This window comes from Galleria mellonella, unplaced genomic scaffold (genome assembly GCF_026898425.1).
Source record: "Galleria mellonella isolate WM207_F2 unplaced genomic scaffold, CSIRO_AGI_GalMel_v1 utg257, whole genome shotgun sequence".
Taxonomy (NCBI): Eukaryota; Metazoa; Arthropoda; class Insecta; order Lepidoptera; family Pyralidae; genus Galleria; species Galleria mellonella.
The window spans coordinates 3,481-30,112 of record NW_026442054.1 but is presented as its reverse complement, the minus strand read 5'-3'; the positions used below and the strand labels follow the sequence as shown (position 1 = coordinate 30,112).

The window sequence follows — 26,632 nt, the reverse complement described above, 5'->3', positions numbered from 1 at the left end:
AAAAAGCGGTCCACCGACCTTTCAAGTGGTCCTTCGAACAAACTACAACCAACCTATGGTGCAGACACGAAGACAAGCGAAGATGACGACAATTCCGACGACGCTGCATGCTACTGCTGACCAGGGTGAACACGACCGACAGTCCGCCCGCGGTAGCCGCCAGCCCTCACCCACGCCATCCGCCCGTTCGCACTCTAGTACGTCCACAACGACTATAGTAAGAAGACAACGACTCCTACAACTACAATTGCAAGCCGCAGAAGAGCGCGCGTTGATACAAACCAGACTCATCGAAGAAAAACTTGCATTATCAGCACAAGCGCTTGAAGATGAAGGCAACCTCCTCATGCTCAATAGGACACAGTCGCATGAGTCTCTACGTCTGCCTACAACCTCAGGTATGGCGTATCAAAATAATATTAGTATGCCTCACGCTATCTCGACGGCTATCAATACTGATACACAGACACAGCCTAAAATGATGCCTGTACCACCACACATTCCTACACGCAAACTAGAGAATGACAACACGAACATGTCTAAACTCCTAGCCAGGCAAACAAGCGCAAAGGAGCTGCCCTTGTATAGCGGTGAGCCTGATGAGTGGCCGTTGTTCTATAGGCAGTATATATCGACAACACAGCTGTGTGGTTATAGCGACGATGAAAACATCGAACGACTAGCGCGCTGCCTGAAGGGCCGTGCGCGTGACGCTGTATCTGCGCTGTTGGTGAGTGCTACAAACCTAAAACTAATAATAGACACATTGAAGTTACGATTTGGTAGACCTGAATTAATCATAGAAGTCATGTTGAATAAAATAAGGCTCATGCGTGAAGTCCGTCATGACGATGTCAATCATTTAATAGAATATGCGACTGCAATTCAAAATGTTGTAGCTACGATGAAAATGACAGAAGAGGTTGGACATTTGACTAATCCCACTTTAATTCGAGAAATAATAAGTAAACTGCCGTCACTATTGAAATATCAATGGAGTATGTATATATCAAATAAAAATGTAAATATTGTAACTTTATGTCATGTATCTGAGTGGCTCATGACCGTAGCTAGCGCTGCCACTTACATTGCTCCACTGCCTATTAAGACTATAAATAATCCTGTTGCGAAGCCGCCGACCAAGCCTGACCATAGACCATGGAGACCGGTGGTGGCTACAGTTTCATCATCATCACCTACATGTGTGCTCTGCAACGGTAATCATCGACTAAGTGATTGTGATGATTTCAAACGGATGACGATAGACGACCGCTGGAAGTTGGTAACTGACAAAAAGTTATGTTTCTCTTGTCTATCTGTACGACACCAACTAAAAGCCTGTAAGAGAAAAATTAAATGCTCTGTTCCTGAATGTGTCCGTGCTCATCACACCTTGCTTCATGCTGCCCCACGCAACGATACTGATGATAGAGTAATATCAGTTAACCATGCCAAAACGACAGTGAGCAACGACAGTCAAAGCTCGCATGTACTACTGAAGGTCGTGCCAGTCGTTGTATCAGGTACAAAAGGTGACGTCACTACCTTCGCTCTCCTTGATGAAGGCGCATCTGTGAGCCTGGTTGATGCTGCTCTACTCGAGAAGGCTGGCATTACTGGTCCGACGACAAATCTGCACATGCGTGGTGTGTCCGGAATGTCAACCACAGAGACGGACTCGAAAATAGTGTCATTTAATATTCGCGGTTTGAATGAAAAAAATGTGTATAGTGTAAATAGTGTTCGTTCTATAAATAATTTGAATATTGTAGTAGATAGTATTTCATATAAAAATATCGTAAATAAATTTCCTTATGTGACTGACTATGTGACAGACTATGACATACGACCTAGAAAGATTGAGTTGCTAATTGGACAAAATAATATTGACTTAATTATTACTAGACAAATAATACAAGGACATAAGAACGGACCTATAATATCTAAGACGGACTTGGGTTATGTTGTACATGGGAACATAGGACTCCGTAGTATAGCGAATGACAGAACTATATTACATCTATGCTCTTGTGACGAATTACACGACCTCGTTAAGAGATCTTTTTCCACAGAGTTTTTCGGCGTGAAGCAGACAGGTGACTTTCCTCGTTCTCGAGAGGATCAGCTGGCGCTGAAGATTATGGAACAGACCACGAAACTCTTGCCTCAAGGACGATGGGAGACCGGCCTACTCTGGAGGTCTGATGACGTTCAGCTCCCGAATAGCTACCCACAGGCGAAGAGTAGACTTACAGGTATCCAGAGAAAATTTCGTAGGTATCCTGAGCTTGCTGTCAAGTATGAGGAGAAGATCCAGGAGAATGTTGATAAAGGATACATCTCAAAATTAACTCCAGAAGAAGCCTCGATCCAGACCAATAAGACATGGTATCTTCCTCACTTTGCCGTTTTTAATCCTAATAAGCCTAATAAGTTACGGATTGTACTTGACTGTGCAGCTAAGTCTGACGGTAAGTCACTCAATGACTTCTTACTGAGTGGACCTGATTTTTTAACATCTTTGCCTGCTGTATTATTAGGGTTCCGTGTAGGCAAATATTGTGTTATTGGTGACATCCAAGAGATGTTTCATAGAGTATTTATTAGGGAAGATGACCGACATGCCCAAAGACTTCTCTGGAATAATGACGTTTATGTCATGAATATTATGACTTTTGGAGCTGTCTGTTCGCCATCATCAGCTCAATATGTAAAAAATTTGAATGCTCGTAGATATGAGGCGACTCATCCAGACGCTGTCAAAGCTATTATAGACCACCATTACGTCGACGACTACATCCACTCTTTTGATGATGAGGATGATTTGATACGCGTAGTGGATGACGTAATACGTATACATGCTGCAGGTGGTTTCAATATAAGGAATTTTGTCTCTAATTCTCATACACTATTGGTACACTTACCTTCAGACAAGCTATCCCCGTGTATCCTGAAGATCCTCTCTGACTCCAAGGATGATCAGGTAGAACGTGTGCTTGGAGTGCGCTGGAACCAGGATTCCGATGAGTTTATCTTTTTATTGAAGCTTCCTAAGGTGAGTGAGGACATTAAGTCTGGGGTGAAGATACCAACCAAGCGTGACATATTAAGATTAGCGATGTCCATTTTTGATCCTTTGGGTTTCCTCTTATATGTGACAGTGAAGGGGCGAATTCTCCTGCAAAATATCTGGAAATCCAAAATCAGCTGGGACGATGAAATCGAATCGACTAGTTTCAAGGAATGGCAGTTATGGTTGTTGGAATTACAGAAGGTCAGCGACTTTAGACTTCCTCGTTGGCTTTTTACTGACATGTGTGACAAACAAGCTGACTTAGAACTTCACATTTTTTGCGATGCAAGCAGTAAGGCTTATGCGAGCGTTGCATATCTACGCGTCAAGATGTCAGATGGTAGTTGGCATGTAGCTTTCGTCTTGGCACGTGCTCACGTCGCACCACTCAAAGTAATGAGCATACCTCGCCTCGAGTTACAGGCTGCCTTGCTGGGTGCTAGACTAGCTCACACTTTGAAGCAATACTTTGATGCAAGCGTAACACTCTGGTCTGACTCTAAGACTGTTCTGAGCTGGCTTCGTTCTGACAGCGGTCGTTTTAAGCCTTTCGTTGCCCATCGTGTCAGCGAGATCTCCGAGTTAACCGACGTTAATCACTGGAGGTGGGTACCGTCAGGCCTGAATGCGGCAGACGATGCAACTAGAGAGACAGTTACCGAGGATAATACGAGATGGTTACATGGACCACAGTTTCTCCGGGGGTCTAAGGAATTCTGGCCGTCAGAAGAGACTGAATTCGTTGTTGATCCTGACGACGTTGAGGTGAAAACCATCTTAGTTTTAACTGAAATGTCCGTTAATCTGCCTGACGTCAGCCGATTTTCAAAGTTTTGGAGGCTAATAAGAAGTACCGCGTGGTTCTTCCGCGCTGTATGTAACTGGACTCACAAAGATAACAGAAAACGAGGTGAATTGACAGCGGACGAAGTTAAAGAAGCAGAGAAGGCGCTTATTAAGGATAGTCAAAGAAGAATGTTTTCTGACGATATTAAAAATATTAAAAAATGTGGACAAGTGGACAAAGAGAGTTCCCTACGCCAATTGACACCATTTCTGGATGGAGACGACATTCTCCGCGTTGGTGGGAGAATTCGCGAAGCGAATGTTGGCAATGACACTCGACACCCAATCATTTTGCATCCAAAAGACAAATTTACGCGTCTCATCATGCACCAGTACCATCAAGATGCAGCCCATAGTGGACGGGAACTGGTGTTTAATAATCTTCGACAACGTTTTTGGATAATTGGTGGAAGGAACGCTGTCAAGTCTATTTGGAATGACTGTCAGTTATGTAAAATAAGGAGAGCAAAACCTGATCCACCTCTGATGGGACCATTACCCGATATAAGGCTGACTCCTGGTGGACGCGCTTTCCAGTATACGGGTCTGGACTATTTCGGCCCAATGCTGGTCAAGGTAGGCCGTCATCGAGAGAAGAGATATGGAGCTCTTTTCACCTGTCTTACGGTTCGAGCTATCCATATTGAGGTGACACATGATTTATCAACAAGCAGTGCTATCATGGCCATTCGACGTTTTATTGCTCGTCGTGGTTGCCCAAGACAAATATGGAGTGACAATGCCACCACATTTAAAGGAGCCGATCGTGAGCTCAAATTGTCCGTGGCGTCCTTGGACAAAGACGAACTAACTAGGATGGGAAGTACCAGGGGAATTGACTGGCACTTTATCGCCCCTAACGCTCCTCATATGGGAGGTTGTTGGGAGCGAATGGTGCGCTCTGTTAAGACTGCTCTCCGTGTCACTCTAAAAGAAACAGCGCCGAGTGATCAAGTTCTGTCAACGCTCCTAGCGGAGACAGAACATTTTGTAAATAGTAGACCACTAACGTATGTACCTATTGACAAGGACGACGACTTACCTTTACCTCCGAATGACTTTTTGATGACGAAGACAAATGACATGGACCATCCTTTAGGTACTTTTGACGACGGTGACTTACTGCGACGATCCTGGCGTCACTCCCAGCGACTGGCCGACCTTACCTGGAAACGTTGGGTAAAAGAGTACCTACCAACTTTGACAAGACGAGACAAATGGTTTCGTCAAGAAACACGACCGTTAATGACTGATGACGTTGTAATTGTAACTGACGATCAACTCCCACGAAACCAGTGGCCCAAAGGACGAGTGACGGCAGTGTATCCTGGGGAGGACGGCAGGGTTCGAGTAGCTGACGTGCTGACTTCGACCGGACTCTATAAGCGACCAGTGACAAAGCTGGCCAGATTGGACGTCCGCGCCTAGGCCATGCCTGGAGTATTGGCTTCCAATACTGGAGGTGGGGATGTTGCGGCCTCTTTGACCGGTTTTATCGCTGGCCGCCAAGACATTCGACAATTAAAACTGACAGCTTGGGACAAAACAAAAGGACTTAGACAAAAGACCGATAAGAAGACGGACATAATTTTGATGACTAATTTGCCTTTTAATTTTAATACATTTTGACGACAAATTCGGACCCTTTGACCTAAAAAGCGGTCCACCGACCTTTCACAGGTTTACTCTTATGTTTTAAAAGAGGCCAGTAATAGCGCTATTTACAACTTTTAACGTAACAATATGATAATTGATTACTTTGTCTACTGCAAAATACCGCGAAAACAATTTGTCAAGAAAACATCGGTAATCAATATCAATTCGATTGTTATCGAACTAATGACAGCTGTCAAAACTGTCATTTATACTATTGACATATTAAAAATATGGCCGCTTCTTCTGTGGCTTCCCGTTTCACAGTCATGTTAATCCGTTTCAGGACACTAAGATGCTCCTCAATCTATTACATATTATATAAATTGTCTTACAATAAAATTCAATAGTTGGTAAATTAAGAAAATTTTGTAATTATGGTATGTTGGTCCCATTATATGGTACGGTAGTTTATTTGTGAGATATTTAAAGAATGAAAAAGTTCTCAATATTTAATTTAATTAAGATTATAATTAGATTTATTTGTAAGTATTTTGATAATACATTAGTAGATTAAACCTTATATACTTAATATAATATCTAATTTCTAAAATTTATAACTTGTATTTTACTCATTAAAATCTAGATTATATTTTAAAATAATCTTATTAATATAACGCACAACTACTCTTTGGAATCAACTTCCAGCAGCAGTATTTCCAAACCGATACGACATCCATAACCTTCAAGAAAATTCCTTTTTAAAAGGCCGGCAGCACACCTGCAATACTGTTGGTGTTGTGGGTGATTATGGGCGGCGGTAGTCACTTACCGTCAGGTGAGCCGTATGCTCGTTTGCACCCTGTGTAGTAAAAAAAATATTATAAATCAGACGGGCGTTACTTAATCACGCTCAAGTGGCCTTTTTATGCAATGAAGAAAGGCAAACAGAGGTTGACGGTCTGATGGAAAGTAGTAACCGTCGCTTGAACAAATATTATTATGTATTAAGGTTTCTTCGAGGTCTATAATGCACATGACATTCCTAGTGCTGTAAACAATTAAAGGCTACAGTGACCGTTACCACCAGACGGACTGAATGTTTGTTTGCTACCCTCGCAGCATGAGTATTAAAAACACATGGACATGATAGAATATATATTGTGATTATATCTAGTAATTGTTTATATTTATAATAAGTTAACTATTGTAATCTTTTGGAGGAAACAATAAAGAGTATCTATCTATCTATCTATCTATATAGCACTACATCTTCACATTGTTTATATACATTCACGGCCACACTATCGTATCTTTCAGACTGAAATACAGCAAGCTTGTTTCCTGGCGGAAACGTGTGTGACAGAGGTACTTAAGTAAATAACTTCAGCATAAAATTTCTCGCTAAAGTGAAATGAAATATCTATATAATAATCTATGTACTAAACATAGATTAATTGAATAAGATATCGACTTATATTTTAAATTATACGGGTAAAACCGCGGGATACAGCTAGTAAAAGCAAAAGAAAAACTTTCCCTCCATATGAAGATAATAATTTCGTATTCTGGTTTACAGTTAAAATTTTTTCACTTTATTGGGGTGCTATGCTAACGAAGTACAAGTCATTTGCATTTCTTTACACACTGAGCACAGCTTTTGTATTTTTTTCTTTCTTTTAAGCATAAATTTAATTTTAAGTAAATTTCTACTGGCAAACAAAAATATTGCTATTTTATTGAAGAATTTACGGTATAAGAATTTAAAAATAATATGTATTTAGTTATATAAACGAATTTAATACATAAAATAATTTTATTGATTTTCTCAAGTTCTGTTAGCTTTTCATTTTTGCCACACGCTCGTTTAATGGCGTCAGTTTTTCTGTAAATAATATCCGATGATCGGTTAAGGCAGTGTAGGTTTTTCCTTGGCCGGTGAAAGGCGTAGTGACACTGGATCGCTAGAAATATGTCGATATGATGATGGACTAACGGCCTGGGTACTGTGGGAAAACTTTGGAGGCCATTACGTTGTAATAAACTCGAATATATTTTTTTTACATATTTTTTTAAATTAATAAACAAAGGTTTGTTTAAGAAGCAGCCAGTTAGATTCGTAGATACCTTTTATTATAAAAAAAAAAATTAAGGACATTTCTCTTATAAGAAAAATATACTATATAAATGTATACTCGTAGTATACGGAGTAATGTAGGTTTGTAGTACATATTTTAATAAGATAGAGAAATATGCAGTATTACCAATTTGTGGGAGCAAGACCCAATCAGGGTTGCCATAAAAATATAAATTTTAAGTGAAATCAAGGAAATTATTTAGATACTAGCTGTGTTTCTTGTCCGTAATTCTCAGTTGAAATTGCATTCCGAACTGGGCGGTAGATACATAAAAAAATTGACTATTCAAAAAAGCTTATTATTAAGTGTACATTAATAAATTATTTAATTATTTTTATTATTATTTATTTATATTACGGCAAATTTAATTAAATATATTTATGGCAACAAATTCAAGTGTTTGCCGATAATTAGAGGTGCTCACAGTTTAATTGCGACAGGCTTTCTACTATAGTATTTGCGTCTTTCTACATTCATATTAGAAAAACTACGATTTAAAATAGATATTAAATTACCTAAGATTAGATAGCATATTGAAATGATTACATAATTAACGCATTAGCAAGTAGAAAAAAAATCCAACATAATTATGGTAAAATAAGGGTAAAATACAGTAGATATCTCCAAGCCTGACTGGATACATTCGTGCCAATGTAAAATTAAAACGGTTAACAATTTAGTAAAGCTTAATTCGACGGGCGCCGAAAGACGATTTTCGAAGAATCTATAAAAAACTCATAAAATTGACGGACGGTTTGGGATGGCAATTTAACTGTTACTTTAATTTATTCTTGCACGATTTTTATTAGTTTCATATGTTATTAGCAATTTTTTTTAACACGAATATTAAACATAATTTTCTTAAAGATTTTGTAATTATAGATATAAACTTTAAATATAGCTAGATATATAGATACATCATTTATTTGCATTACTTACAACACACAAATAACAATAAAACATAGATAGAGAGATTACGTACACAAAGATAGAGGTAAAAGGATATATACAAAAAAAAAAGCAAAATACATAAGTAACATAATATTTTTTTTATTTTTCGAGACACAAGAGTGATAGATATGTATGTATGTATGTATTTTTTTCTTTTATGTGTGTGCAATAGTAACTCAAAATGGTCACAGTTTATTGCTTTGCTCTGAAAACAGCAAATCACTGGTCTTTTGTTTTTGCCAAAACAAATTGTATGACTCTAGGTCAGAGGCTCAGCATCACCTTCCTACCGTTATCCCAATTATTATTTGTAGTCGGTGTAATACGTTTTTCTCTTTCATTCTTCTCTATTCGCTGTCGTTTCCGCATTCATTCCCATTCTGGCCATATCATCTTTTACATAGTCCATCCATGTCTTTTTACGTCTTTCACTTTCCTTATAGCCATCCACATTTATACTTTTTTTTATACCGCTAGGTGGCAAACAAGCATTCGGCCCACCTGATGGTAAGTGATTAAGGTAGCCTATAAACGCCTGAAATACCAGGGGTATTGCGCGCACTTTGCCGACCCTGAAGAAACCTCTTTAGCTCCCTTTTGAAGAACCCCATGCTGTAGTCTTTTGGGAAAACCTCGGCAGGGAGCTCATTCTATAACCACTCTTATTACGTATTCTTTCTTAAAATATTCTACTCATTCCTGCGCACCATGTGTCCATGGCCCATGGCACCAGGCCAGTCGGTAACTCCTTATCTTATATTCGCATATGGGTTCAGCTAAGCCGTTGCACGTCGACCCATCGGGATCTTTTGTGCTTCCCCCTGCCTTATACCATCATTTCATAGATCCTATGTGTTACCCTAACGATATCCCGCGGTTTAAGATATCTGTAGTATCCCCTGGATCTGGATGGTAACTCTTTAATACTTATTCATATTACAAAAAATTTTGGCACATGATTTTTCAACGGGTCGCCTCCCTGACGTAAACCCTATGACTTAAGAAGCTATAATAACTAAAACCAGCTCTCGTCAGATTGTCACTTTTTATTTTTATTTTTATAACACAGGGGTAAACGAGCATACAGCTCATCTGATGGTAAATGACGACCGCCACCTTTGATCACCCACAACACCAGAGGCATAGTAAGTGTGCTACCGGCAAAAGGAATATGCTCTTTTCTTAAAGATCATGATATTTTATCGATTCACCTAATGGGAAGTACGAGGTAGATTAGCTGTTAATCGCATCTATAGAAGCTCTCATTTACTTTAACTCCTGATTGTTCTTTTTTTCTAGCAAAGAATTTTAGAGACTCACCTTAACTTCTATAATAGCGGAGTAAAATAGGTTGGTAGTACCTATTTTAATAAGATAGCGCAATAGCGAAATGTACAGTGCTACCAACATGCTACCAATCCCAATCGGGGTTACTATAAAAATATAAATGTAAACTCAAGGAAATTACTTCACGGCAAATTGAATTAAGTACTATATTTAAAGCAATAAATCTAAGTGTTTGCGGATAATTTTGAGCCGATCACAGCTTGATTGCGTGGCTTGATTGATTGATGGATTTTACTTTAGGTTGTTTTTTTTTTTTATTAAAACTAGAAGACAAGAAAAAATGGGCGTAATGGAATAACGTTGTACGGTTCGTGCACCGTAAATGTTGCTGCAGATAAGATATACCTATAAGTGAAATATAGTGGCCGTGTGGTCCCGGCATAGAATAGGCCGCCCCTTCCTTTCCCGTGGGTGTTGTAAGAGGCGACAAAGGGAAGGCGAGGGATGGGCAGCAGCGTGCCTCTTAAAACATCTTCAAAGCCTTTTTTTTATTTATTTTTTTACTCAACTTAGAATGGCAAACAAGTTGACGGCCCACCTGATGGAAAGTGGTAACCGTCGCCTATAGACATGAGCAGTACCATGAACATAACAGAGTATACTCTTTCGTCCATGATACACCCCATGCGTTGCCATTCCTGAGGACTCAGGTGTTATTCCTCTGTACCCTGTAAATTCACACCACATCCTACCCTTCAAATCGAAACACAGCCATGCAAACACAACTGCTTTATGATAATTGCGGTTGCCAATCCGATTGGCAAGCGTAGCAACTACTGGCAAAACCCCCCAAGAGGGAGGCTTATGTTCAGCAGTAGGCAGTTAAAGGCTGAAATGATGATGATGATGATGATGATGATGATGATGATAAATAAAATGTAGATACATAAAAGCTAATTTATATCAACTGTAACACACTATAATAAGATAATTTGTTTAAAACTGTCTTTCACAAAAAATAAAATCAGTCGTGGCAATATTAATTATTTTGACTTAAAGAACTAAACCGATTCTAATAACAGTTCTGTGAGATCAATCTGAAACCAATCAGATAAAAAAATAATTTTTAAAACATTTTTTTTTACAACACAGGGGGCAAACGAGCATGCGGCTCACCTGATGGTAAGTGACTACCGCCGCCCATGATCACCCACAACACCTACGGCATTGCAGGTGTGCTGCCGGCCTTTTAAAAAGGAATATGCTCTTTTCTTGAAGGTTATGTTGTCGTATCGGTTCGGAAATACTGAATATAATAATCGGAATACATAAAAATAAAACACCGAATTGATAATCTCTTCATTTTTATAATGTCGTTTAAAAATAATAAATACTAGTAATTACTCTTATATTATCTATATCTTCTACACTTATAATAAATCTGTAGAGAGGTCAATTCTGTACATGAAATATATCTCCAAAATAACTATCAGCGGGTGATTAGTGATCGATACTGATGCCAAAAATGCAATCAGTAAAATTTTTGTCCGTCTCTCTGTGTGTTCGTTATAGAAACAAAAACTACTCGACGGATTTTAACGAAACTTGATACAATTATTCTTCATACTCCTGGGCAGGTTATAGTATACTTTTCATCACGCTACGATCAATAGGAGCAGAGCAGTGAAGGGAAATGTTGGGAAAACGGCAGAAGTTACTTCATTTTTAAGCTTCCGTCGCGTATGCAGCTTTAATGGCCACTTTTTAAAATGTAAAAATGTCCACCCGTGCGAAGTCGGGACGGGCCACTAGTTAATATAATAAAATTGTAACTAGACCATATCTGTAAATGGAAGATATTAAAAAAAAAAAAAATATATATATATATATATATATATATATATATATATATATATATATATATTATAGAGATATATTTATATAGATATTATTTATATATATTATTTATATATATTATTTATATATATAGAGATATATTTATATAGAGATATATTTATATAGATATATATTTATATAGATATTATATATATATATATATATATATATATATATATATATATATATATATATATATAATATATATATATTTTTTTTTTTTTTTTAATATCTTCCATTTACAGATATGGTCTAGTTACAATTTTATTATATTAACTAGTGGCCCGTCCCGACATCGCACGGGTGGACATTTTTACATTTTAAAAGTGTAAAAATGTCCACCCGTGCGAATGTACCTTATATATATATATATATATAAGGTACATACCTTGGTCTTATTAACATTAATAAGATCAATAGAAGGTATTAGAATTTCGGAAGGAATTACACCAGAGGGAGACTTTGTACATTGAAAGTCGATTACTTGGGTACCTCTGTTCCATTCGTGTTTCTACCGTGAAGCAGTTGTGTTTGCATGGCTGTGTTTCGGTTTGAAGGGTGGGATATGGCGTGAATTTACTGGGTACAGAGGAATAACACCTGAGTCCTCAGGAATGGCAACGCATGGGGGGTATCATGGGCGAAACAATATTACTCTGTTATGTCCATGGTACTGCTCATGTCTATAGGCGACGGTTACCACTTTCCATCAGGTGGGCCGTCAGCTTGTTTGCCATTCTAAGTTGAATAAAAAAAAAGAAGCTAAAATATTAATTTTTAGATTTTTTTTCCTGTCTGTATGTTTGTTTCTATATGGCGCAAATACTACTGTAGCAAATTGGATGCGATTATATCAGTTCTGGTTCTGAAGGTCAAACTTAAATTCTACTATGTTTTATATTGACACTGTTGAAATAATTATTAGAAAGGAAAGATTTATTCAGAGAGAATTGTGTATTTTATATTAGAATAACGAATGACAGAACAAAAAGTAATATAGAACAATAATTTTAAAAATTATGTCAAAGTCTATATATAAAATTATTTCCAGCCATTATTATTAACACACCCCCTTAATCTACAATGTAACATAGCATGTGAATGATAAAAGTACATTGGAGATTAAAAAACTAAGAGTTATACAATACCTATGTTTGTTATACATCTTTTAAACTTTATATTACATAAAGGTTTGGTAAGCATATCTGCCCACATTTGTTCTGTTGGGATAAATTGTACATCTATCTTCTTTTCAACTATCTTTTCTCGAATAAAATGAAACCGTGTGTCAATATGCTTGGTTCGATTGTGATGGACTGGATTTTGAGCTAATTTTATAGCAGACTGACTGTCACTATATATAGTAACCCTATCAAGCTTGCCCGTTATTTCCGAAATAAACCTGTGAAGATAACAAGCCTCTTTAGCAGCTGCTGTTAGCGCCATATACTCTGCTTCAGCAGACGATAAAGCTACTGTGGACTGCTTTCTACTTTCCCAAGCAATTGGTCCACCTGCCAACTTCATATAAAAGCCTGTATAGGAACGGCGTGTTTCAACGCAGTTCGCCCAATCCGCATCTGTAAAACCATACAGCGGTTTTCTAGTACATCTATACGTGATTGAATAATCTATAGTACCTTTTAGATATTGAAGTACGCGTTTTGCGGCCAACCAATGATTTTTATTAAAATTCGAATTGAATTGACCCAGATAACTGGTTGCAAAACAGTTATCTGGGTCATCAGGACGTGTATGTGTGGCCAAAAAAATTAGAGATCCAATGAGCTCTTGATAAGGATAAGAACAACATTCATTCTGATCATTAGGCTCTAGCTTTTTATTTATTGGCGTATTTACAGTTTTGCAATCTTGCATGCCAAATTTTATTAATAGCTTTTCTACAAAAGTCTTCTGATTTATCTTTAATGTTTCTCCTTCGTTTGAAATATTTATGCCTAAATAATACTTTAGTGTACCCAAATCCTTTAGGCTAAAATATTTTTCTAAATATTTTTTGACAGAATTAAACGTCATGTCATTCTTATAAAAAAGTATTATGTCATCAACGTAAACTGCAAGAATTACTAGTTCGTCATTGAAAAGTTTCGTATACACACATGGCTCAGAAGTTCTTGAATAATTCATTTTCGATAAGATATCGTTTAACTTTGTGTTCCACGCACGTGGTGCCTGTTTAAGGCCATATAGCGACTTATGTAGTTTACATACCATTACCTCGCTGTTTTCAGAAAAACCTTGTGGTTGTTCCATATATACTTCTTTCTCAAGGTCACCGTTTAGAAATGCTGTATCTACGTCCATATGGCGCATCTTTAGTCCTAGTTCGACAGATAATGCAAACAATGTTCTCAATGAAGACATTCTAACTACTGGTGAAAAAGTTTCATAGTAGTCTATTCCAGCAGTTTGGTTAAAGCCTTTTGCTACAAGACGCGCTTTATATTTTACAACATTTCCTTGTGCATCTCTCTTTCGTCTAAATACCCACTTACACGGTATCACCTTCTTCCCTGTTCTATCTACTAAACTCCATGTATTTAATTTATGAAGAGATTTGAACTCATCTGCCATTGCTTGTTGCCACTTAACAGCATCTACAGCATTTATTGCTTCCATGTAAGTGCTAGGTTCATCCAACTCCATGACTGAACTGCATACCTGATAACTTAAAAATTCAGGACTTTTCCTGTTTCTTAAAGGATACCTGCGCTCTGTTGTTACTTTGTCCGTTACTTCTATGTGCTGATCAACTAAATTATTAACTGAAGTATTTTCTACTTCCTCATGCGATTGAGCATCCTCAAACTTGTCTTCCTCCAGTGTATCTTCTACTAAGGGAACTTCTGTATTAGTAGAAAGAATAACAGGCAAAAGTAAATTATCAGTAATGTCAACACTCGGTTCAATGTTTTTAAGATTATGAAAATTATTCTCAAAAAATGAAACGTCACGAGATTTTATTACTTTTCTCGGATATTGAGTGTTACGAAAATAATATGTATTAGAATCAGTAGCGTATCCAATGAAAATGTGCTCTTCAGCTTTAATATCTAATTTCTTTCTATTACAAGAAGGAATATGAACTAACGCCCTACAACCAAATACTCGGAGATGGTTTAAGTCCGGTTTCTGACCATACCATTTTTCATATGGTGTATGACAGTTTAAGGCACGATGAGGGCATCTGTTCTTTAGATATACAGAAACTTCAAAAGCGTCTTGCCAAAATGCTTTGGACAAAGAACTATCAGTCAATAACGAACGAGCTTTTTCTGTGATTGACCTATTCGTGCGCTCAGCCACACCATTTGACTGTGGGCTGTAAGGCGCCGTGGTTTGATGATGAATACCCTGAGAGTTAAGATACTGAATAAAATCATTGTTAATATACTCAGTTCCATTATCTGTTCTTAACTCTTTTATATGGCTACCTAATTGTTTCTCCACAAGAGCTTGAAAAATAATAAATTTGTTTTTCACGTCAGTTTTACTTGAAATAAAATATACGAAAGTCATTCGTGTGAAATCATCAATAAAGAAAAGAGCATACCTGTTACCCTGAAAAGACGCTTCAGACATCGGGCCACATAAATCAGAATGAATGAGTTGCAGTGGCTCAGTCGCCCTTTTAAACAAAATTCTTTTAAATGATTTTCTTGCCTGTTTCGCTTCAATGCATGTTACACAAGGCTCTTTATCTGCTATTCCAAAATTAATTATAGCTTGACCTTTTAATGACTGTAAGCCAAAACGACAAAGATGACCTAACCTTTTAGGCCACAGTCGATATTGGGACAAATCTGCATTATCATGCGTCACAAATACAAATACAAATACAAATACAAATAACTTTATTTTGTTTGAAAAATGGTATAAAAGATGGAATATAATATTTAAATATTGATCACATTTTTCACCAGAATCTGGCGTACAAAATTTATTTAATTGTTCCACTATACTATGCTAATACTATTTTACTTAAATTGTCATATTAAATAAATGTCAATATATTTACGTATTAATAATAAATTATACAGGTTACAAATTACAGTCATTTTACAAATTACAAATTACATTAATTGAGTCATATATTTAAGATTTAAAGTATTCAAAATATTCATTAACCGAGTAAAAACATTTTTCTATCAGCCATCTTTTTAGTTTTTTTTTAAATATATTTAAGGGTAATGTTTTTATTTCGTCCGTTAATTTATTATAAATGCTTATTGTCATACAGTAGGCATTTCTACTATACAAAGTTGTAGTTTTATAAGGTAGTACTAAGTTTTGAGGATTTCTTGTGTTAAAATTACAGAGATCACTTTTCTTTCTAAATAAATGTAAATGTGTTTTTGCGAATATGCATACCTCATATATATATTTACATGGGACAGTAAGTATATTTAGCTCCTTGAATAATGATCGACAAGATGTACGTGAGTCAACGTTACAGATCGCCCTGATGCATTGTTTCTGTGATATAAGGGCACGGCTTGCATAATACGAGTTACCCCACAGAAGTATAGCATATCTCAAAATAGAGCTGACATAACCATGGTATGCCTGTAAAGCTGTTTCTTTATTGCTAATTCTTCTTAGTCGCCAGAGAGCATACGCGAATGAATTTACTTTATTGCATAGTTTATGAATATGATCAGCCCAGGAACATTTATCATCCAATGAGACACCTAAAAAAGTTGTTTGTGAACTTTCTTTAATTATATTGCCTGCAAAAGTTACATTCAGTGGTTGTTTTGTCCCGTTTTTATTAATAAATTGAATATATGTAGTTTTATTATAATTAATGTTTAAGTTATTACTCTTTAGCCATTTTATTATTTTACTTATTGTTCCATTTATTTCATTATTATATGTTTCAGTATCATTGCATGGTATCACAACGGACACGTCATCAGCAAACAGTGTACAGTTATACTGTGTAACATGGGGCAAATCGTTAATGTAAAGCAGGAATAACAAGGGTCCTAGAATACTACCTTGTGGTACGCCATTTTTGTTGACTTTTATGGATGATTTGTACCTGCTAATTTCCATGCTTGAGTCAAGTTTTGATATTTCTACATATTGTTTTCTATTGGATAGATAACTGTTTATCCATTTATTGACCAAACCTCTTATTCCATACATGTAGCATTTATGGACTAATTTTTTGTGGGACACTGAGTCAAAGGCCTTACTCATATCAAAAAAGACCGCTGTGACATAGATTCGTTTGTCCAAACAAGACAAAATGTTGTCCATGAGAGAAAAGGCTGCTGATGTTGTTGATTTACCTTTTTGAAACCCATTTTGTTCCGATTTGATCAATTTATATTTATCCAGAAATTTCAGCAATCGATTAAACATTATTCTCTCAAATATTTTTGACAAATTCGGTAAGAGAGATATTGGCCTGTGATTCCCTACTTCATGGATATTTCCTTTTTTTGGTAGCGGTCGTACAATAGAAATTTTTAAGGCTTCTGGGAAAATTCCCGTACTAAATGAAAGGTTAATTAAATAGCTCAACACTGGTGCAATCTCTTTCCTACATGCCTTTAATATCATTATCTGAATTTCATCGCAACCGGTCGATTTCGTGGATTTCAGAGATTGAATGATTTTAATAACTTCAGACTCATCTGTAGGGCATAAAAACATACTAACATGGTTTGCTTGCATATTTGTAATGTCATCATTGTTAGTTGTGTCCGAATTTATCATGTCAATATAATAGTTATTAAATGTGTTTGCAATGTCAGTGGGATTTTCAATTATGTCATCATTGATTATAAGTTTGTCAATATTATTACTAGCAGGATTTTTTTCCATCCTATTTTTTATTATGTCCCATGTAGTTTTACATACATTATTAGATTTTTCAATATATTTCATATTAGTTAATTTTTGTGCATGGTTAATACATCGTTTCAGAAGTTTTGAATATTTCTGATATTTCATTTTTGTATTATTGTTTGCGTTTTTATAATATGTAAAGCGTAATTTTCTTTTAGTAATTACAGAATTTTTCAGACCTCTTGTTAGCCAGTTTGTATATTTTTTCTGTGGCTTGACTTTAATTTTAATTTTAATTTTAATTTTAATTTTTAATTTTAAGGCACATTAAGGCTTAATTTTGTAGAATTGTTAATAGTACAGTCCAAAGTGTATAATCCATTACAATTCGTACCATGCAATATTGATTTACCTATAATACAAAGATCATTAGAATTATAAAAATTACATCCATTTTTATTAAAAATTACAGTATAACCTTTATCAACTACACTTTGAACAGAAATTAAATTCGCCTTTAGTTCGGGAACATAAGCAACATTAGAGACTTTGTCAATTACCTTGCTTTCAGTACTAATTGAGACAGTACCAATTCCAGTACAGCTGATATCTGCACCGTTAGCAATTGTAACCTTACCATAACTTTGCTTAAAGGAGCACATCTAATCTAATCTTGAAGACATATGTTTGGTTGCACCAGAATCTATCACCCACTTGTTCATTTGTAAGCCATCAGTTTCTCCAAGAGCTTGAGCATTCAATGCAGAGGAACCATGTGACGACCTGCCTATATGATTCTTCTTAAGTGGACAATCTGGACGCTTATGCCCTGGTTCTTTGCAGTCATAACATATAATAGGTTTTTTCTTTTTATATTTTCTTGGACCTACATTCGTCTTTAAAGCTGATACAGGTTCCAGATGCCGATATGACTCATTTAGAAGTTTAGTTTTGACTAAGTCTGAAGAAATATCGAAGTTGCTATTTTCTAGTCCCATAATAAGAGGTTCATACTTTGATGTAAGCCCGCCTAACAAAATCGCCGCAACAGAAGGATCTTCAATTATTTTTCCTATATCTGCGAGATCTTGTACGGTACTCATAATTGCATTTATATACTCTTCTATACTATTGAACTCTTCTAAACTTATTCTATATAATTTTCTTTCTAATGCTAATCTGCGACTCATACTACGGTTTTCATATGCCTTTTTCAACTCATCCCATGCATCTTTAGCAGTTTTGCAGTCACGTACGTGAGTTATAGCAGGGCCGTCTAAAGTCAAACATATTTTCGACAATGCTTTACGATCATTACGGATTTTTATAGCTGCGGGAGTAACATCACCTTCAGTATATCCAACAATGGTTTCCCAAAGATCTTCATGCATTAAGTAATTACGCATTTTAAATTTCCACATTGAGTAGCCCTCTTTGTTACGTAGACATATTAAGTTACTTACGCTGGAGCTTGGACAAGAAATACCTCGTGATATACTGTCGCCTGCACTCATAGTATTCGTTTTGAATATGCACTAAAATCCCATATAATTAATGATTCGTAAGAAAATCTTCGTGCTGATAACGTGTTGAAATAATTATTAGAAAGGAAAGATTTATTCAGAGAGAATTGTGTATTTTATATTAGAATAACGAATGACAGAACAAAAAGTAATATAGAACAATAATTTTAAAAATTATGTCAAAGTCTATATATAAAATTATTTCCAGCCATTATTATTAACAGACACGAAATCTAAAAGTCGCTTACTTCATTGTTTTATTACTTCTGAAACTATGCGTAAGAAGTCATGCGAAAAAAAAATAGTCAAAGAATGGTAATAGTCTATAAAATAGCAAGAAAGAATTTTAGCATATCAGGTTACGTAGCCACACATACAAATATGCAGAAACTCAGTGGATGATCTGTGAAATGTGAAATGAGTTCATTTCGTGACAAACTAACACTCGTAAACTGTAGATCGATTTATAAAATTAATAAAAAGCTCCGACCCGACGTCTGTCGAGCCGGTACCCTTTCGGTCCCTTCACATAAACCCGCAAATACAAACAAGCAACACGCAAACATTCACAAAAATTCGTAGGTCCGTCTCTTTTATGTTCTTTTTTATATACGAGTTGAGGGCAAGGAAAGCGTCGTGGGGCCACGTGGAGGGGTCGCGTGGGGTGCTGGGCGGGGCGATGCAGCTGCACGTAGGGCTCCGCAACCGTCCCCGTTCAGTCGAGACGCGAGCGTCATACCGCTACGTCACGGCCACCCTACGAAATTGCCGCCAAAACTCGCGGAATACATTCGAGTCAGCCCGCTGAAAGTTTGAGCGGCGATTAAAAAACGAATATTGTCTATGGACACTTTTTTTTTTCGACAGGACAGTGTTATAAGGTTATACAGCCAAATGTAAATTTTTAAATAGGACTTTTTGGTAATTTGTTAAGTTTTTGAATTGGCGGGTGTCGGGTTGATGTGTGCAAGCGAGAGGGGTGATATGGAGAGTCCGGCTGAGGAGACGGGACGGAGCGCACCCCCCGCGCCGCACACCCCCGCCGCACCGCAGCCGAACGGCTCCAATAAGATCATCGGACGTAATGTGAATGGAACCAGTAAGTCACCTCATATAATATTTATAATAATTATTATTTTTCACAACCAACTTCAAAAAGAATCAGGTTCTCAATTCGGTTGTATTTTTTTATGCTTATTACCTCATAACTCTGTCAGTTTTAAGCCAATTTGCAAAATTTTTATTTATCTGAAAAGATATACTTACAGATTTGTCACGTAGAAATAAAAAAAAAATCGGTTCAGTAGTTTAGTTTCAAATCAGAAACACTGGCTACTAAAGACAAGGCAGAATGGCCTATGGTCGTAGCCTGTCCGAAAGGACAAATTAATAAAAAAAAATCAGAAACACTGGTTTTGTCACAATTGAAGTAGTTTTTTTTTTTGTAGGAAATAATCTTTGATAAAATCTTAAATAATACGTCAAGATTGTAATACATTTTATGCGTAAATAATTAAGTAAGAACACTAATAAAAAAAATGAATCAGCTAATTTGACAATAGCTGACAGAAAATTTACCCGTTTTTGAGGTACGATGCTCTATCTATATAATCTAAGCATAATGTATACAGGTAGAATTTATTGACAAAAAACTGAACGATTTTTCAAAGTATACGCTCATACATGTGTGTGATCAATTTTATAAGTTCTAAGAATATATATTTTTTTAATTATAACATAATTCAAGAACATACGCCTTTTGTACTTCATAAATATATACATATTTATACCATATATATTTTTGTATTATTCTTTAAGTGGTGAATAATAGATAGTGATAGAATGGACAAGAATACATGGTGGTAAAGAATACATATATAAGTATAATATATATAAGCTCAAGTATGTTAACATATAATAAAATAATAACAATACAAACATCTGTACATCGGAGCGTATGCAAGGCCGTAGTTTTTAAACCATAATACTGTCACTATTCAACTTTTACTCTGATTCTATCACTGGTTAATTCTTCTGTCACTGTTTGCGTCGAAAATTCTCGTTCTCCCTTTAAGATGGGAGAGAGAGTTTGCGCCAGTGCTAGGATATCTACAGAGGATTCATTTTATACAGGTATATAACAATAATCATTAGATAAAATGAATTGAAATACTTATTTGCTTTACTTTAAAATAATAATATTTTAGGTAAATATATTTTTACTAGTTTATCTAAAAGAAGTTGTACTGTACAAATACGTACCATTTTTTTCCTTTTTTTTCCCTAAAATTGGCCTATTAAGAACTATAAGAATCGCCAAATGGGTCCAGCCATTTTTAAATTACGTAAAATAAACGATACGAAGAACAATGTTTTATTTTTATTAAAATATAAAAAAAAATATGTGGAACTTATGATAAAATCCCGAATATCGAAAAAAATGTAGCGTAAAGATAAAGTCTGGTCCCGACATGGAATAGGCCACCCCTTCCTTTCCCGTGAGTGTCGTGAGAGACGATTAAGAGAGGGCGAGGGTTGGGCAGCAGTCTTCCACTTAAAACATCTTCAAAGACTAACTGCGTTTACTAATTTATCTTTTTACAATTCATTCTTAAAACATCTCTAAAGCCTAACTGCGGTTGTCAATTTGCCTGCCAAGCGTGACAACTACTGGCAGAACCCCCCAAGGGGAAGGCTCATGTTCAGCAGTGGACAGTTAAAGACTGATATATATATATATATATATATATATATATATATATATATATATATATATATATATATATATATATATATATATATATATACATACAATATACATTACATACATATTAACTTTTTAATTCACAATTCAGACGAAAGAGTGTAAAAAAGAATAAATTCAAAGAACAGTCGCTTGGTGGGAATCGAAGCTGTTACCGAGGCAATTTGTGTTTTTCTGCCACCGTGCAGTCGGCTCTTTGTCTCGGTATGGGGTTTTTTGTTTTCTGCTTATCTCTCAACGTTTGTAGCGTGACGGCGATGTCTTGATCTGTCGTTTAAATAGCATTAAAGTTATTTACTTCGATGCGATTGACTTAATGACTTTTATTACGGAGAGGTGGACTGTGATGAGATGATGAAATGATGTAAATACGGAATTTAGTAGCGAAATAAATGTATTATCAGCGAGAAAGGAACAGTCAATATGTCAAATAATAATCTCTATAGAGTTTACATCGGCTGGTCGCCAATAACTTTAATATTAGGTACAAAAATGCAAACTCGCTGTTCCAAAGTATCGTTTAGAAAATGTTATAAATCTTTAATAACATTAAATAAATAATAATAATAAATAAATAAAGGATAAGTTAAGGAAAAATGTACCAAAATGCATTAATGACGAAAATGTAGTGATGATATTCATCATCATCATCTTAGCTGAGATGATAGCCATCATCTGTCCACTGTTGAACACAGGCCTCCCCCGTAGCCTGCATAGATCATGACATATACATCAACTGACTCTCTGATTCGGTTGTTAAAAGGTATATGTATAAATATACATTTTAAAGCATAATTAGAAAATACTAATAAAATAAAAAATAATTAAGAATATAATTAAAAAATACTGAAAAGCGGAAATTAATTTATCTTACTACATACGTTTGTAGTTTTCGATAAATCTTTACATAACATTTATTAAATTTCTGTTATTTAATTATAATATTATTAATTAATTTATTACTATTTTCGGTTTTTAATTTATTTTATTTAATTATAAATAAATTAAAAATAATAAATACTATGCGATTTTTTGCTTTTTCTAAAGCGATTTTTAATCATAAAAATTGGTGTGCGATATCTTTGTTATTCTAAACAGATTTTTGACAGAAAATTGGTATAGAATCTTCTTTAATAGTACTTACTTCACTTTGATATTTATAATAGTATTTGTCTTAGACTAAGTCGGTTTTTATCATACATTATACATTAAACAAAGACTTTTTAAAGCTTGTAAGTATTTTGTGGCTAATGAAGAAGATATGGCGATTCCGCCTCGTTATAACCCGGATATAGAAAATACATTACTGAAGATTAGGCTGTATGGCTTACCAGAGGGAGACTTTGTACAAAAGTCGATTGCTTTGGTACCTCTGTCCCATTCGTGTTTCAACCGTCAAGCAATTGTGTTTGCATGACTGTGTTTCAGTTTGAAGGGTGGGATATGGCGTGAATTTACTGGGTACAGAGGAATAACACCTGAGTCCTCATGAATGGCAACGCATGGGTGGTATCTTGGGCGAAATAGTTCGACGTTTACCACTTTTTAACAGATGGGCCGTCAGCTTGTTTACTATTCTAAGTTGGGTATATCTTATATAGTTGGGTATATATAGTATATAGTTGGGGTATCATGGGCGAAACAGTATACTCTGTTATGTCCATGCTACTGCTCATGTCTATAGGCGACGGTTACCACTTTCCACCAGGTGGGCCGTCAGCTTGTTTGCCGTTCTAAGTTGTATAAAAAAAATGGCTCAGTACCTTTGCCTTTCCCTGAGTGGGATAAATTAAACTACTACTACTCCTACTGAAACAAAATATCAAATTGTACAAAATGAAATTTGTAAACACTTTATTATGCATAGATAAGTCAGTTGTCTAATTAATTATGTTGAATATAAATGCAAGTATCAAATGATCGCGTGCCAAACATAGATATGTGACGAAAAAACTTACCCGAGAACGCAGAAGGTAGAAAAACCGTGGAAAACGCGGAAAAACACCGCTCACACTGTGCATTGATAAAAACTGGTTGATAAGTACTCCTTTCTATTGAGACCACAATATATTAGTACCTAATTGACGACTTTTAATACGTACCTAAGAACAAGGAATTACATAGAAGGAATGATAAAATAAAAACTGTAAATCATATGGTTAGCTCCTTTCTTCTTATGCAAATATAATTAGTAAAAAAGAGGATGAAAGATACACCCTCAATTTCTCAATTCATAACAGGCTATTGTATAGAAAATGTTTGATATGTCAAATATTTGACAATAACAATTTTTACCTTACTAGATTATATATTCGACACAGTTTATGTAGAAAGTATGCAAGCAGGTTGTATCTGAATTTGGTAGGGTTATACGGCCGAACAACATTTTCTATACACTAACCTGCTAGAATTGACAATTTAACGCTCCTTCTATGTAATTCCTTGTTCTTAGATATGTACTAGTGAAGGATAGAGTAGATAGGAGTCAAAGAGATTTCGTAAATACTTGTGGTGTAGCTTCGGCATAGAAAGGGTCACCCCTTCCTTTCCCATCTAATATACAACATAGGCCTCCCTTATAAGGGGCTAAACTATGATATTAACGGTCAAAGGATGGGCAGTAGCGTTCATCTTAAAATATGACCAAAGGCTGCAGTTGCTAATCTGTCTGCCAAACGTGGCAACTACTGGCAAGGTCCTCCTATTTGGGGGAGACCTATTTTAGCAGTGGTCAGTTAACGGCTGAAATGATTATGATTCGTAACAAAGAACAGCTTTGTTTTGCAACCAAATAGGTCAATATAAAGAAATATTTACCAAGGGAAGATTTTGTACAAAAGTCGACGGTATGGGTACTTCTGTCCCACCTGTATTTCTGCTTTGAAACACCTGTACTTGCAAGGCTGTGTTTCGGTGTGAAGGGTGGAATGTAGATGTTAAATTACGATATGGAGGTATAATGTCGTAGTTCTCAACAATGGTTTCGCATGAGTGGTATAAAAAAATATTTAGCTGTCATCCGATCATCGAATCTGACTTAAGATCACTACAAAATCTACGAATTTGTAGTGATCTTAAGCTATAATTCTAGCAAAATACATTTATTTCATTTAATTATTATATTTGTTTGCCGTGTGCTCCCGGCATAGAATAGGCCACCGCTACCTTTCCCGTGAGTGTCGTAAGACGCGACTAAAGGAAGGCGAGTGATGGGCAGCAGCGTACCTCTCGTACCCGTCTTCTATTCCAAATCCTTTTCCGTTCAAGCAGTTCGTTTGTGGAACTCGCTCCCTACCTCTATACGGTGCGCTCAATCTTTGCCCATTTTTAAAAACCTAGTTATATCTGGTCCTAGGTAGTGACCTATCCTTATAATCACTTAGTCCTCCTTATTTCCTATAAATAAATGAAAAAATACTCTGTGTTATGAGGAACCAGGCAACGAGATATGTGGATAGATACGTATTATAATTTATTTGTATTACTTACAGTAGCAACAATTACTAACAGACATACACAGTAAACAGATAAAAGAATGCATATACAAAAAGAAAGCAAAATATATAAAAGAATTTTCTTTTTAATTAAGATATTAAGATGTAAATATTATCTAAAAAAAATGCTAAATTCCAAAGATGTTTTAAATATATTACTGTTAAAATGTACACTGCAAAATGGCGATTTGAAAGTGATATTAAGAACGTACAAAAACTATTATGTAAATAACTGCATAAAAATGCACGGTGGCAAAATAAATCTGCAGGATTTATACTTCATAATACCAACGGGCGGAATATGAACGGAAAACGAGGCAAGATGGCGACTTAGAAAAAAGTATTTTGTTTAAACAATCCGAGTTTATGGTGTTCTTTTTTTTTAAACAAATAGATTTTGTTTCACAATAGAACAAAACGACTTCAATCGTTTCAAAACTAGGTATTTTGATTTCTAAACTTAACTAGTATTTTAATAAAATTAAGTAAATACTTTTAGATGAAAAAATAATTTTCCAAATCGGTTTAATAATAAAATACAACTGAATTGGAAACCCCCTTTTGGAAGTCGGTAGAAAATTGATAATTATTGTTATTTTACTTAAATTATCAAAGATATTGTATATATGTAGTAATTTTAATGAGGAAGTCATGCGGCGTTCATAAGATATAAATAAGAGGAAGTTATGGCAGAAAATCAACTCAGACAAGCGGAAAACGAATCAATCGATAAACACGTTGTCACTACCACAGGCATGAATTGAAACGAAACAACAATATATTAGCCATCTACAGACTGCTTTTTGGTCAGATTTATTATTTATTAACACACGTACTAATGGTAGCGGAATTAAACAAAATAATCCTAATCAAATAACTAGTAGGAGAATCAATAAAATTGAGTATATCAAAATAGTGGTATATCAAAATAAAACATACGCCAAATTTCAATTTAGACCTTTAGGAATAATAATAATAAAATAATAAAAAAGCATTTTATTAATTATTTTAAAGCCCATTATAAGGAAAAGAATATATATATATATCAAAAAAAAGGTGAAGGTTCGATTTTTAGACATTTGAAAAAAAATTTGAATTTTTTTTAAGTCCGTCGTTTGTAATCCTATTTGGAAAATTCTTTTTCAACCCACTTCAAAAAGAGGGATATTCTCAATTAGGTTGTATGTACACCAGAGGGAGACTTTGTACAAAAGTCAAAGACAGTCTGTTGGTGTTCCTTTAAATTA

At 35.4% G+C, this 26,632-nt stretch overlaps 1 protein-coding gene across 1 annotated transcript; it reads left to right on the top strand.

The window, feature by feature from the left end:
• Nucleotides 1-82: 82 nt before the first annotated feature.
• On the top strand, nt 83-5,554 carry LOC128200707 (uncharacterized). Its single transcript, XM_052894962.1, has one exon. The coding sequence runs from the start codon at nt 83-85 to the stop codon at nt 5,345-5,347; it is 5,265 nt and encodes a 1,754-aa protein (XP_052750922.1). The 3' UTR covers nt 5,348-5,554.
• Nucleotides 5,555-26,632: the final 21,078 nt, after the last annotated feature.

Coding starts and splice junctions, on each gene's coding strand:
- LOC128200707 (XM_052894962.1), top strand. CDS start 83: ATGACGACAATTCCGACGACGCTGCATGCTACTGCTGACCAGGGTGAA.